A 15,752-nucleotide genomic window follows, 5' to 3' on the forward strand; every position below is an offset into this window, starting at 1 on the left:
GAACACCAGGTTTCCCTCACTCCCGGTCCCTAAGCTGAGTGTGTTGAACGCTCCCCTGATACCGCTGTTTTGTTCCTTTCCTTTTGGGTGGCGCTATCCCGGACTCACCTGGAGGTCGTTTGGGACGTCATCACTCTGGCTGCGACACCCCCTGGACAACGCCGCAACACCCTGGCACTACCGTGTTCCCCAGAGGCGTCAGAAAGGAACCTGACGAGATTGCGCGCATCAGACTATCTACACGTAGAAAAAAAGCATACTTGAAAATAAGACCCTCTCTCAAAGCTCTATTCCAGTCTGCTGACTCCGTTTCTTCCCCTGTGGTCCCTGACCCGGTAACATATCTATAACTTTCCTCGAAGCTGAAATGGCATTTGAATATGTGTTTAGATCCGTGGTCTTAAAACCTTTTAATGCAGCGCCCTCCCCAGTGGGAAAAAACCATCACCGGGGCCCCCCTCAGAATTGTTAACAATTAGTCTATAAAACTGCCAATGTTTAAATATGTCTAGATTTACTTCCACATTGCAGTTAAGTTATGTTACCTTTTTAAAAAGGCAATCAAATACATGGTTGCCAAACATAGTATTCTGGTCAGACAGGCCTTACTTACGTGTAAATGTATCCACAGTGTGATTCTCTTTTGAAACCTTCTCCCAGACAGGATATAAATCACAAAAGATGCTAGTGATGGCCCTTAACAGAGGGTCTTACTGCCACTCATTTCTTTCCACTTAAAACAAAAGTACTGCTAACAGCATAATGCTTCTTTCAGCAAGAGCCTGGCGCCCCCCTGAGATCACTTGTGGCCCCCCTAGGGGTGCCGCCTCCCAGTCTGAAGACCCCTGGTTTAGGCTAACTGGTGAATTACATGTTTGTACCAACATTGACAGGTCATGGTCAGTATAGGCAACTTCAACTTAGACAGTTTCAGAACAGACTCTTGAACCAGGTAGGGATGTTCCTTGTCATACCTTTGAGTTAGATATTAGTAAAGCTTCATTGTACTACTTTAAGGGACTCATAAATCAGCATTACATAAAAATAAAACTGGTCCAAAAAAAGTAGCAGACAGCATATGACCACAATAAGGTGGTTTATACCTCTAATCCCACCCTAAATCCGAACGGTGAGGAATTTGGTTGCCGTGTAGGGTGTCAAGATAATCCAGCTATAAATCAAGTTATTTTGCTGCCGGGCAGCTATTTGTGGACATTCATTTCACACAATCCCCAATATAACCATGGGTTACCCATGATATAAAATTGTCACTATTCTTCAAAATATGGAGTTTTCTGTGGCATTCTCTATCTTTATCTGGGGTAACAAGAAAACCCAGGGAGCTGCCATTATCTATACCAAATGCCTAATTATATAGCTGTTCACCTTACCAAGAGATCGGTGCGTGTGAAAGTAAGTGGACACTTGTACCAGGAGAAAAATAACTGCTTTAGAACAGAAATGTTTTCAAACTTCTTAGGAAATGAGAAATGTGGTTTCTTTCCAATTCTCTAAGATGTTGGCTCAGCTGTTTTCACATTTTGCTCCTTGGTCTCCATATGTTAATTGAGGTCACTGGAATTGCTTGCTGTGTTGCATTAACTTGAATATAACACTGTGAGACATCACTGTTCATCCCACTGTTTGTGTATTGCATTGGGCTTTCAGCATCAAGTAGGACAATGTAAATTATCCATCTCTGTATATTGTGTGCGGCTCTCCGAGTGCGTGGGGTCACTGTGCATTGACTCTGCCAGGAGATCTAATGTGTTCCACTCAAACATTTAATAATGTACACGAAACATGAATATTTCACTTCCTTCTTATGTTGTATTTACCAAACAGTATCTCACCTTCAGGAGTTCCCACGCCGGCGCCTCACACTTCTTTTCTATCTCCGTTATCAGGGCCTTGAGAGAGGTGATTTGATTGGACAGTTTGGTGATGTTTGCATTTTCTACTATGGTAATTTTCTTCTCCATCTCCTCCAGTCTTCTGTTCAGTGTTTGCTCATTTTCTTTCAGGAGCTGCCGAAGCTTTTCAAACTCAGATTCAATTTTCTTCTTCTCATTTCTTAGCTTGTTCTGTCAGAAGCAAAGAAAAGCTGTTTGCATATTAAAAAGCTTCCTACAAGCTGTTACTAAAGTGGGAGGGTTGGAGGGGTCGATACTGTCTTTCTTAAATCAGAACACTAACAGGCATTTCATAATTTCCAAGCTGCAGCCTTTTACTACCTTCCTTTCTACCGTTTTCCGTCCTTCTCACACTCCTGCCCTCCCCCTTCCCTCAGACACTTCACGAATTGTAGAGAAATCAGAATTTGTGAAGCTGCAGAGAAGCTCAATCCATGGAGCGAGTGCAAGGAAGAGAACCCACCGCAGGCAGAGACAGTCAAAGACCCAGAGACAGACTGAGTGGAGAGACTGGCTGAAGTCAAGTGTGGGTTGATGTGAAAGACAGGAGAGAATGTAAAAGAAGGGGGGCCAGGAAGATTCAGCCCTTGTGATAAAAGAAACAAGATTTGGACAGTGCGGGCTGCCCCTGTGCTGCCAGGACACTGGTTGTGTTCACCCAGAAGGAGACGCTGAGAGCGTATCCTACTATGATCCACATTCCGAGTGATGGGCAATCACTGATGTGGTAATTTCACATCAAAATTATAATTAAATTATGTTTCTTCTGTTACAAACTGGAGAATTATCAGATAAATCAATGTTACTGCACTGGCTACTGTAGGTACGTCCGCTGTGTCTATAGAGGTTGAGTGAGGAGGTTGGTTAGATATCTGGTCCTATCCTAAGATAGAAGGCTGTGTGTGTTATCAATGACCAAATCAACTCACTTTGTTCTAATTCCATGGTTTTCTTGACCCAGGGCAGGAGCGCTTTGCATGGCACTGGGATTGCTGTGTGACCAGGGCTGGTATCTTCATAACAGACAGTTTCCCAGAGGCGAGGGAAAACACCTAGGTTCTGCACTGCTTGCTGGAAGAGTTGAGGGTCTGCCTAGCACCTAGAAACCTACCTTGTTAATTGAAAGAAGGAGACTTCTATGTGAGGAAAGAGTACAGCCTGTCCAAGAGAGAAGCCCATCATATTCTCAACATGAGAAACACGCAAAGAAAGCGGACTGCCAGTCGGAGAGAGGACAGGAGCAACCTGTGTTGTGAGGGGTTTCGCAGTTTCCCTGAACAGTTCCCATAGTGAGTGATGTATTCATAATAGTAGACGAATCTTGATAGGAAAGTATTTTATTGGGTACAATGAAGGACAGCTTATACAACCACTCTCTTCTCCAGGATCTCCTCACTGATTGTCCCAACCACCCATCCATATAACTCCCAAACAGAACACAGACGTAAGAATGCAATGTGAACACAAACATGTTCTAACATACTATATTATGAACACCTATGAATACAACACACCTCCCCCCTTCAAAAAAAATAAACAAAAAAAACTGGTAACGTAGACTAGAAAAAAAAACTTTCAAAATCTTACAAAATCTTTCGTTCTTATCGGTACATTCCTGACACGACCGCTCCTTCTAGGTTCAAATATTTGTTTATCAACAACGTGAGAAGCTTCTTCAGTAGTTCTCTTTTGTTCAACAGTACCATTTGGTTATACAATAGGAAAAGAAGTATGCTCAACAACATTCCTGTTATGACCATCCGAAATGGGCTCTGGAACATTGAAACTGTTAAAAAAATTCTGAAAATCCTCATCAACCAGATTCTTTGAATACTTCATAGTAAACTGAGGTTTCTTCACTACAAATCTATCTTTATACATAAATACCCGTCTGAAATTCCAAACTTTTCCATCTTTAACTCTTACAGCCTTGCTAAATACCTCAAGCACCTCAATAGGATCAGACCACATAGACCACTTCCTATTATTAGTCCCTTCCAAGTTTCACACATACAAAGTCACCAACCTGAATCTTCTGGTGTTGCGATTGATGCTTAAACTTATATTTATTCATTTTTTCCTGATATTTTTTAACACGTTCTTTTGCTAGAGAAAAATTTGATACCTCATGCGAATCACTGACTTTCAACCACCAAGGCAAAAGTTTAGATCCAGGTTTCCGACCTCTCAACATCTCAATGGAGAATAACCAGTTACAGCACCTGGAGGAATTCGATAAGTAAGTTAAATAGCCCGCAATGCTTTTCTTCAATCAATATTACTCTTCACATCTAACTGAATGGATTCTTTGACAACACTGTTAAAGCGCTCAACTTGACCATTTGCCTGTGGGTTATAATTAGAAACCCTTTTATGCACTATACCATAATTCTTCAAAAACAATTCCATCTCCTTGCTGGTAAACGGTGTTCCATTATCAGAAACCAGTTCAGAAGGCATACCCTCACTAGAAAAAACATTATCCAAGGCAAGATGGCGCCAGAGTGAGCAGTCGCACCGATTTCGCTCGGAGGACCTGAAAGCCTTTCAGTGACGGTGGCTGGTGTTTGTATGCTGATTAGGGGGATGTCGAATCGTAATGAACAATCGCAATTGCAACCCCATGCAACTTAAATTTTCGTGATGATATGTTTATCGGGCTCCTTCACGTCTGTGAGAGGGGCTTAGTTCGTGCAGAAATAAAGGAGCAGAGGACCAAGGCTTGAGATTGAGGAGAAAATTCTCGAGCCTACGAGCTGAATTTTAACACTGAAAAGTGAAAGGGGAAAAAAAACGAAGTAACAAGGAAGACAGTTATTTGAAATTGCTCGGAAGAATCCTGGAGCCAAGACTGCTGCTTCAGGAATATAGGAGCTTTCTGGTGGCTAAGGGCGCGACGCTACGGAGTTCCGTACAGACTTGGCAGATTGCGATATCCCGGTCAGCGCCGCAAACCTGTGAGTTTCTCGATTTCTCTCTCTCCCGTTTTTCCCGCCTCTCCCGGACTTACTGGCCTTGCTTTGATTAGGTGCGGGTACAGGTACAGAGTTATGGAACACATTTAGAGTGCGAATACTACGTGGCTTTTAGAGAAGAAATACCATTGCTGTGTTTTTTTTACCTCTCTGTTGGTGAGCGAAGGAGGGGGGGCTGCGCTCAGCTGCATCTGAGCGCTTCTGGACTTCTATCTGTGCCTGCTTCTCTCACCCTGTCTGTCGGTGTGGGACGTCATCGGAACACTGCCTCCTGGGAGCTGTATAGAGAGATCACCACGCCCCTGGTCACAGGTCTTAGGGAGCGTCTATAAACTATTTTGAAAACGGTCTCCCGACACACAGCGTTTTGTGGAATAAGATACGAAGGCTAAAAACGAGCTTATTGTCTATATGAGCACATTCCAGCTTATCCACTTTAGAAAACCGGGGGGGTAAGAGTAAATATAAGGAGAGCTTTCACATAAAAATATACAAAGATAAAAATAAACATACACTGTGGCAAAGTTCAAGGCAGTTTGAGTGGAGGATAAAGCCATATAAGTTCACGATAAGGCTTATTTTTAAGGCAAATCAAGAATGGGATTATACCTCAGAGCTTTATGATCCTAACGAACTTGAAAGAATTTGTATTGAGTCAAGAGAACTACAAACCCAAACACATACTCAAACTCAAACACAAATCATACAGAAAATGTCCCAAACAACCCCGAGCAAACTAGTGAGTAAAAGAGAAGCCCAAGAAAATCTTGAGATGCTCTCAGAGGGTGAAGCAACCGAATTGGCTGAAGTGGATGAAGGGGCTAAAATAGTTGCTAAAAATACATCAGTTACTTTGGATTATGAAAGGAATCTAAAACAAACGATGAGTTGCCAACTAAAAAATAATAGCTCCATTAGAAGACCAGAAACCAGAGGACTGAAGGCTCAAGAGGTTAAAGAGGCAAAAAACTGAAAAGACGGTACGGAGGACAACGCTAATGGCAAAGCAAAATATAAAAATAATATGGAGAAAAGTAAAAGTAAGAATGTTGTAAAGACTGCTGAGAGGGAGAAAGATAGTGAGAAGGGAAAACAGAAGAAACAGGAACAGATAAACGAATGTCACCCTGAGGAAAAATCCGATGACCAAGCTGATGAAAAGGCAGAACTTTTGGTTAAAAAGGCTAAGAGGCTGCAAACTATCAAAAACCTGAAGGCCGCAGCAAAACTAACGGGATTGCAGGATGAGACACAACCAAGGATTTCCAATATATTCGTACCAGTCTCAAAGGAAGCCTTGAACGAAGGCAATAAAAGTGACAGTAGCCACAGCAATAATATTGATAATGGGAAGCTACAGGACGCAATGAAGAATAAGACTACCATAGATGAAATAACTGTAAATAGAGCAAATGTAGGAATGGCCGCAGATCTGGTCAATCAAGATCTGGAACTGGATCTGGATCTGGACTATATATCTGCTACTGGACAAACCTTAGCAGGAGGTAAAAAAACTAACTGGGAGTGAAGAATCGTCAGAGGAATCGAATTCTGAAATTTATGAAACTGGCCTATCGATTTCTAGCGAAATGGGAGACACAAGTGCGATTAGTGAGGACGAAAATTTACCGACTGCCAATCTGGAAGTCTTCGATCAGACAAATCGGAGAGATATCAAGAACAATAATGAATCCGGTCGAGACTCGATTTCTAAAAAGAAGGTGGAGAAAAAAAACCATAGAAAACTCCACAAACCATTGGATGACGAAACAACGGATCAGGGGAGCAATCAGGACCAAACAAAGAAAAAATCTAGACACTTCCGGAAAAGCTTGACTCCTACATCTAAAGGAGATACAGAACTTAAAAATCGGAACAGTGGGGCAGCTGAAAAGGACACGGAAAGACACCACCGTGATACTGATAGGTTTTTCAGCAGAACCAACGTTGAGTGAGGTCCTGAAGACCATAAAGGATTTTCACTCAGATGTAAAAACTGATAGTCAAAGGAATCATGATGCTATCCAACAACTTCAAGGCGCTATCCAAAAGGTGGATAATACCTGTACTGAGATAGTGGACAGAATGGCTTCAGTGGAAAGTCGAACAGAAAATGTGGAAGCAGATGTTATTAAACTTCAAAGTAAAGAGAAGTCTCAAGCTGGTATTATCGAAGATTTATTGACAAAGGTGGAAGACCTCGAGAGCCGGGGGGGAGAAGAAACAACCTCCGCTTCTTGGGAATTGCAGAAGGTATGGAGGGAAGTGATCTGAAGGGATATATTATCAACCTCTTAAAGTCCACTATGCCTGAATTTCAAACGTGGGAATTGGAACGAGAAATTCAACGCGCTCATCGCTTTCCTCTCACACTCCCCAAGCGGTCACTAAAAGAAAACCAGTATCCAAGAGCAATTTTTGTCTGCTTTGGAAATTTTCTTTTACACGAAGCGATCTATGATCTGGCCCGACCGACAAGCAAGAAAGAATATCAAGGAAACAAATTCTTTGTCCGCCCGGATTTTGCTCATGCAACGGTTGAACGCCGCTGGAGGCTGAGACAAGTCTTTGCCCTATTTGAAAAGATTGGAGCAACTGTTTATCTACTAAATCCAGCACGCTTAAGAGTACTTTACAAAGGAATATCAAAGAACTTTACAAGTGAGAACCAAGCGGAGGCTTATCTGCATGCACTTTCTGAAGCAAGAAAATAGGAGGAAAAAAGATAGCCACCTGAGATGTTATATGTCTAAAGTTTTTTGTTTTCAGGCGATCGAGCAGACGGTGTTACTTGGTTTACTCGGAAGCCCACATCTAGGGACCCTTTGTCCCAGGATGCCTCAAGAAATGGTGGGGGGAGGGAGGGGTGAGAGGGGGAGTGGGATGTTTCGCTACAGGGGGGAAAAAAAGGGGGGAGAAAATTCATCATCAGGAAAACAAGAAACTTTTGTATAATGGTGGTGGGAGAGAATTCCAGACACTGAAGGAAAAATATAGAAGGTCTACTAAACAGAATAGGGACAAGAAATAAATAGAGAAAAATATGGTTAAAAAATGTAATCCGCACATAGTTACAATTAATGTTTGTGGTTTAAATGACGCGAGAAAAAGAAGAGAGCTGAAAGAATACTTTAAAACACTGCAAGCAGATTTAATCTGCTTGCAAGAAACACATGTCGAATTTTCGAAGAAATATTTACTGGAGCAATTGGGTTATCTGGTATTGGCATGCACTACCCAGGGTACGAGGACACGTGGGGTAGTGATATTGGCTCGAGGAAATAGTGTTAAGTTGAAAAAACAAAAGGTAGACAAATATGGTCGATGGGTTCTGGTTGAACTACAAATACAAAATTTGAATTTTACTTTATGTTCAATTTATGCATCTACGGTGGATGATCCTGAAACTTTCATTCAAATAAATGCACGGCTACCTAGCTGACCACTTCCGATTATAATGTGTGGTGATTTAAATATAAATGGTCTCGAAGGACTGTGGAAGGATGATGTGGCCAGGTTTAAAGGGCGGAAAAAAAAGTCATAGAGCCTTAGCTAATCTTATGAGAGATAATGGTTTAATTGACACCTGGAAGCAGTGTATGGGAGGGGGAGGTAGCACATATTACTCTGCTCCTCATAAAATAGTGGCAAGGCTTGATTATTTTTTGATTTCACCCGCACTGTTACCGATGGTTACAATTAAAAAACTACCAAGATTAATGTCGGACCACAACCCTTTAGCCCTGGAGGTTGCTCTGGTAAATGCAAAGTTAAATCTAACCTCCTGGTCATTTGAAAGAGCTTTATTACATGATGTTGAGTATGTTTCCCTTATGGAAAATTGGTTAAAAGAATTTTTGGAGCATAATAGGGGTACGGCACGTCCATCAATTGTGTGGGACGCGATGAAGGCTGGCATAAGGGGAGAAACTTTAAGTTACTCTTTCATACGTAATAAATTGCAAAAAGAATTAATAGAGAAGAAGATTATGGTTGTGGGGAACTTGGAGGAAGACTTGATAAAGACTTTAGTAGCCAAAGGGGATGCGACAGAGGTGACTCAAATACTAGCCATGGCTAAAATAGTAGTAGGGGAAGTATACAATGCAAGAGCAGCCGAGAAGTTTTTAGCAAGGAGAGAAGAGCAATATGAATATAATGAGCAAGTTGGACGCATCTTGGCGATAAGAACTCGACAGGCAGCTACTAAAGGACAGATAACAGAAATGATGACAGAAAGAGGGGTGGTAGTTAGGTAGGTAGGTAGGTAGAAAAGCTTTATTCGATTTTTGTGAAATTAAAAAATCATAAAAGCGACAATCATCATAAGTCAGTACAATATGTATACAAATATAACAATGCATAAAGAACTTAACAATTGTATACAATAGATTTTAGGAATACTTTAAATATTTTCTTTTTCTAAAAACACTCTTTAAGAAACCAGTCATAATAGCCACACTCCGTTCATCGTTTAAACTCTGGAGATATAATAAAGCTGGGCGGCAGTGATGCCAAGGGCCATTAATATTCAAAAGTGGTTTAATCCATCGGGCTCTCTCTTTTTGGTAAAAACCACAAAAACAAATCACATGGAGTGTTGATTGTTCGGCACTCCCATCGCAAGGGCAATTAGTAAGCTTTTTCGACCAGTCATTAGTATGAGGAAATGACACTAGACGGAAAAAAATATCAAATCTGAACCTGGTAAGGAGGAACCTGTCAAAGCCCCTGGTGCACCAATTTAGATAGGGTTGTATATTGCCCGATGTAAGCAACATTTGGTGACGCACTACCGAGACTTTGTTCAGCTCTACCCCTAACAGCAGTGATTCCAGATGATACCAGCAATCTTTCTTTAGATCTTTCCTCGAGATCCTACATAGCCCCTCTGGTGCGGTATAAAACTCAGGTTTCCCCATATCTACACAAAATTTGGGGATATAGGATAACCATGCTATTTTATGAGAATTGTCAAGTGCCATGACGTCACGTATAATCTCTCTATTTAGTTCTAGCTCGACTGCTGTCCAAACCCTATGCCAAAGTAAAAGTGGTTGCATTGAAATCAAATCACTGATGTGACGGACTCCCAGCTCTGCATGGCAATTAAATACAGATAAACTAAAAGGGACTGCTAAAATGAACCTTAAAAAAGCATTTTCTACAGATTGTAATTCCCTGGTGTCTTGAATACCCCATACACCGGCCCCATAGATGGCTGTACTGACACATTTGGCCGAGTATATCTTAAGCAAGATTGCGGGGGGTCTTTTTCCCATCTTACGAGAGAAAGCCATAAGTGCTGCAGTGGCTTTTTTAAACGACAGGATTCTGCTCCTAATTGCTGGGCCCCAATGTCCACCGCCCTCAAGAACTACTCCTAGATATGAGAAGGTTGTTGTGGACTGCACTTTTTCCTTGCGTGCAAACAGTTTACAGGTTTTAGACTTGCCCCTGGTGCACGTCATCACAAAGGTTTTATTAACATTCATAGTCAAGCCCCTAGATTCCATAAAATTAATATAAGTGTCTAAGGCTGACTGCAGTCCTCTCTCTGTCCTGGCCATGATGACAGCGTCATCCGCATAGAGTAGGGACACTATTTGTTTGGAGTTAATTCTGGGTGAATCAATGACTTTGGATACCAGGACATCTTCTAACTAGTTCCCAATCTCACCCTAGCCCTTGCCCCGGCATAAAGTTGCCTTAAAAAAGATATAATAGGCTCTTCAATCTTTAGGTTTTCCAACACCTCCCACAATCGATCGTGCTTAACGCAATCGAATGCGGCACTTAGGTCAACAAATGCTGCGTATAATTTACCAGCCTTGGCCTTGATGCATTTTCCTTGAAGGAGAGAGAAGTTCAAGACCTGTTCCACAGTACCCATCCCTTCTCGGAATCCGTACTGGACAGGGGATAATACCCATGCTTCTTCTGTCCAAGATAATAATCGATTCAAAACAACCCTACACCCAATCTTCATAAAAGAGTCAAGAAGGGCGATAGGGCGATAACAAGAGGGGCTCTCTCTATCACCCTTCTTTAAAATGGGAATGATGATTGAATCGGACCAGGTCCCGAGAAGACCCACCTCGCTGCTTGCGTCCATGACTCTCATCAGTATAGGGGACCATAGGTCGACTGAGTATTTGAACAGATCAATTAGAACCCCATCTATTCCTGGGGCTTTACCTCCCCTGCTCTGCTCTATAGCGGTGGTCATTTCCCCATTTGTAATTCCCAAGTTTACTTTCTGGAAAATCCGAGGTGCCTCCTTTTCTATACCCTCCATGTCCACTAGCTTAGTAGTCTCCCCCGGATTATAGACTTCCGAGAAGAATTCAATCCAGGAAGTTTCACTGATAGCAACCTCTATCCTCGCTGTGTTTAAAGCATTAAAGAAGGGTGCGTTGACTGCACGCCAAAATTGGCCCCTATCCTTGGATTGAGCGGCAAAAACCAGATTGTTCCAAGCCTCCTGTTTAATGTTTTTCTTGCAATTCTTTCGGGCTAAACAGTAGATTTTTCTGCAACTGGCCACCTCAACCGGGTCCCTATTCTTTCTGTGTAGTGCAGCTTTAAGATAGGAATGTGCCTTGGAACAAGGGGCATCGAACCAGGAATTGGTCACTGGCCTAGGGATAGAACCACTCCCCTTACGGGACAGCTATCGCGGATGTTACGTGAGATGGTCTCAAAGGCTGCCAAGGTCTCCTCGTGGGAGGCCTCGGTATTTAAACACCTCTCAATTGAGGCAAAGGAGCCCCTGACAATCTTGGCATGCATGACCTCAGCATCAATATGACTCCATTTGATAGCAAAGCCGTTTTGTCTGGGCATATCACAGAATTTTAACCATGAAAATCTTTCTGTCAGTGTATTACACTGGGCCTGTGGTAATTTGATGGAAAAGGAAAGGGGAAGGTGATCACTAAACCCTACGGGGTGAGTGGTGTAACCAGTATACTAAGTGGCATGACTTTCAGAGGCAACAATAAAATCTATAATGGTACCATGCCCTCTCCCCACAAAAGTTGCACTGAAATCAACACAGGGGGAGCACAGTCTATTAACAAAGTCAAGGTTAAAAGATGCCAACATTTCATTCAATGATTCACCCCCATCCAGGTGGGAAAAGTGGGGAGAAGGAGCTTCCGTACCTGCCCCTGTAAATCCACAGCCCCCCCTGCCAAGTCACACAGGTTATGGTTAAAATCCCCCCCGCAAACAATAATACAGTCCCTCCCTTTTGGGGTAAACGCCCCATGAAGGTCCTTAGTCAGGGAAGAAACCAGTTCTGCGACTAAACATTTGTTCAGATTATTATAAATGTTAATCAAGATGATGTCAACTTTAGAAGCCAACTGAATAGACAAAATCTGATAACAGGTTCCCATTTTGACTACCTTGATGTTCGAGACACCCAACAGATTCGAAATATATATACAAAGCCCCCCGCTGTTCTTCCCACGTTTAGATGGCAGAGCAGCAGCATGAAAGGTTCTATACCCACTTATATGAGCAGGCTCAATGGACCAGGTTTCTTGGAAACACAGAAATCCAAATGAACTAAAGAACTCGACCCAAGATGAATCCAATACTCTATCCCTAATCCCTGCAATATTCCAAAACAGAAAATTAGTGTTCCCTTGTATGCTAGAACTGGCAGCTAAAACTCTATTGCTACATTCAGTAGGATGCTCACAATTCAACCTATCTATACTAGCATCAAGGGCTTCAAGGGTGACAGGGCCTGAGTTACAGATGATGATGGCTTCAATACAGGCTTCAGAAGCTTTGAGGATAACAGGGCCCATTTTGCAAGTAGTGGCTAGATCGGTTTCATCACGCAACCCAGAAACAGTGACTGGGGCAATTACATGGCGCTGCCCAGCAAGAATATCTGGGCTGCGGTCAGCGGGTGCTGGGGATGATGAACTCATCGAACAAATAGGTACAGAAATTTTATAACTTAGTCAGTCCACACCCTCCAAGTCTCGCAAGCTATTATAGCGATTATTGAGGGGAATTTGAGGCCGGTTTAATAACCAGGGATCGGATGGAACAAAGAGGTCGCTTGAGTACTGGTTCCAGGGATCCAAATAGGCCAAATGGGCAGAATGTGCAGGATTAGCAAACGGCGGGGCAAATGGGGGTCTAGGAGTATGAAGGTGGCCCTCAGGATGGGTGTAATGTCTCCTCATATGATTATCCTGGGGGTACCCAAATGGCCTAAATAGGCTATCCACATTGGGGACCCGTAGTCTTGATTTAACCGCTGGGCTTACCAGATTTCTGGGATAAAAGTAGGGCAGATCTCTAGGGGTGATCGAACTACTGCCTGAAAAGGAGTACCAGTTCAAAATGTAGCTAGCCACCCTTTTATTTTGAAAACTAATTATGATTATGTCCCCTGTAATACCCTTTGGGCTGGGACCCAACCATGAAAGTCGCCGCACCATGAGTATTTCACCATTTAGGTGAGGGGGCAAGGGCCGATTCTGTTTTAGCCAATGAATGGCTTTGTTTTTGAGTTGGACTTGATCTTCCCTCATGCCTGCTTCTAAAGCTGGAACACCCGTCAAGATTACCACGAAGGGGGCCGCTTCGGGGGGTAAATTGACTCTAAGTCTTTTAGGAATATTAAGAATATGGGGCTTGGCAGTGACATCCACAACTGTGGGTTTGGATGATGAACAACTAGGTATCACACACCCCTTGGATACCTTCTCCTGCCTATTATTAACTTTGTGTCCAGGAGTTACAATGTCCTGTATCACGGCGCCTTTGGGTTGATTGGGGTGTTTGTCCTGAGTCCGGGGCACAGGAGCCTGGGGGATGATACTGGGAGTAGTGGCAAGAAAAGCCCCTGTTCGACCCTTCGTGCTTTTAAGGGGCCCCTTAAAGACTTTCTCTAAATCGTCCAACTGAACAGTTATCTTCTTGAGCCTCTCCACCAGGGGCAAAGTAAACGCTCTAATCAGTTTCTCAATACTCCCCAGTAGGTCTGCTCCCTGTTGGTCTAAAGAAAGAATAGTTTTAACAGGCGAAGAGGGTAACTCTAAAAGTAAGTGGTCTGGCTTCTTAACACATGGGAAGGACGTGGCTTTTTTCCTGGCAGTACCATGCCCCTTCCTTCTCCTTTTCTTAGGCGGAGGACCATGACAACGATGTATATCCACCTCTACGGACCGTTTATAAGTTTTGGGGGGTGACTCGTTCACTACTGGCAGAGTGTCTATCATATGGTCCACCTCATCTAGGATACTAACCAGCGAGGCGGAAAGATTGATAACGCAATTAGAAACAGCCAAGGAGACTGGGGGGGTAATCGTATCCTGGAGTAATAGAGGAATACTTGAATCAAGCACAAACTCTGGGCTCTTGGAACCTTCAGCTCTGTCAATTGGCAGAGGCAAACCTGGAAATGTGGGGCCCTCTGAGGATCTTTTGTTCTTAATGTGTTCAATCGAGCGGCGCCTAATAGCACGTCGCTCGGCTAGGGCTAGATCCCTATCAACGGTGGAGGACTTCCTAATGACAAAGTTGTCCAACGTGCCCCGTTTGGCTCCCCCCTCAACAGTCAGGTTGGTAATGGGTGAAGACATGACTATATTGTGTAGCAAAACAGATCTAAAGGTGTGGGGTACTAATGACCAAGTAAAAGAAACAAAAATAGAAATTTTTACAGTATCAAAACATAAAAGAATATAAAAAACAGAAATGGAAGCCAGGCAAAGAAAGCTTCTAGCGTTCAAGACAACAGAAGAAGTTAAGGAGCCCGGCCCGGCCTGTTCTGGCCTCGGAGGGCCTCAGAGGGCCCGCCCTTTGCCCGGGCTTCGCCCCGGGCGCTCCCGCGCAGCGGGATTCGAGATGCTTAAATAGGTTGGACCGTTAATGTTGGAGAGGGGCGGGGCATCCAGGGAGAGCGGGCCAGGTGTGTCGGCCTCGGGGTTGCCGGGACTCCTGGGAAACCGAGTCCTGGTCCCGGCGCTCGCAGCCCTGCAGCCCTGTCAAACACCCACGGCAGCTTCCAGGGTCCAATAGGTTCGAACAGCGACGAAGCGGGACCCGCATAGCGGGTTCCGCGAGAAGTAGTAGTGTTCTGGTATTCCTGTAGATCTGCAAAGTGCCGACCAGTCTCTGATAGCGTCCCACAACCAAAACAGCAAGCAAGGCTTATAACAATGTGGGAGAGGGGCGGGGCGGTCAGGGAGAGCGGGCCAGGTGTGTCGGCCTCGGGGTTGCCGGGACTCCTGGGAAACCGAGTCCTGGTCCCGGCGCTCGCAGCCCTCCAGCCCTGTCAAACACCCACGGCAGCTTCCAGGGTCCAATAGGTTCGAACAGCGACGAAGCGGGACCCGCATAGCGGGTTCCGCGAGAAGTAGTAGTGTTCTGGTATTCCTGTAGATCTGCAAAGTGCCGACCAGTCTCTGATAGCGTCCCACAACCAAAACAGCAAGCAAGGCTTATAACAATGTGGGAGATGGGCGGGGCGGTCAGGGAGAGCGGGCCAGGTGTGTCGGCCTCGGGGTTGCCGGGACTCCTGGGAAACCGAGTCCCGGTCCCGGCGCTCGCAGCCCTGCCAAACACCCACGGCAGCTTCCAGGGTCCAATAGGTTCCAACAGCGACGAAGCGGGACCCGCGTAGCGGGTTCCGCGAAAAGTAGTAGTGTTCTGGTATTCCTGTAGATCTGCAAAGTGCCGACCAGTCTCTGATAGCGTCCCCGTTGGTAGTTAAGAACCCAAAGGAAATCTGCGCAGTGTTTCAGAAGTTCTACAAGAAACCTTACAATCAAGAGGGAGAAGAGCCAATAACGAGAGATGTAGAGAGATATTTGGAAGAGGCTTCATTAGA

The 15,752-nt window shown here is 44.0% G+C and overlaps 1 protein-coding gene across 1 annotated transcript in view; it reads right to left on the reverse strand.

The window, feature by feature from the left end:
• The window catches only part of LOC144754178 (E3 ubiquitin-protein ligase TRIM39-like), a 260,303-nt gene that overhangs the window by 152,233 nt on the left and 92,318 nt on the right, over nucleotides 1-15,752 (reverse strand). The window contains exon 3 of the mRNA XM_078641760.1: nucleotides 1,854-2,084. Within this exon, the coding sequence (XP_078497886.1) occupies nucleotides 1,854-2,084 (231 nt within the window). The remainder of the gene's footprint in view (nucleotides 1-1,853; nucleotides 2,085-15,752) is intronic.

Source organism: Lissotriton helveticus, chromosome 5_1 (assembly GCF_964261635.1).
Source record: "Lissotriton helveticus chromosome 5_1, aLisHel1.1, whole genome shotgun sequence".
In the NCBI taxonomy this organism is placed as follows: Eukaryota; Metazoa; Chordata; class Amphibia; order Caudata; family Salamandridae; genus Lissotriton; species Lissotriton helveticus.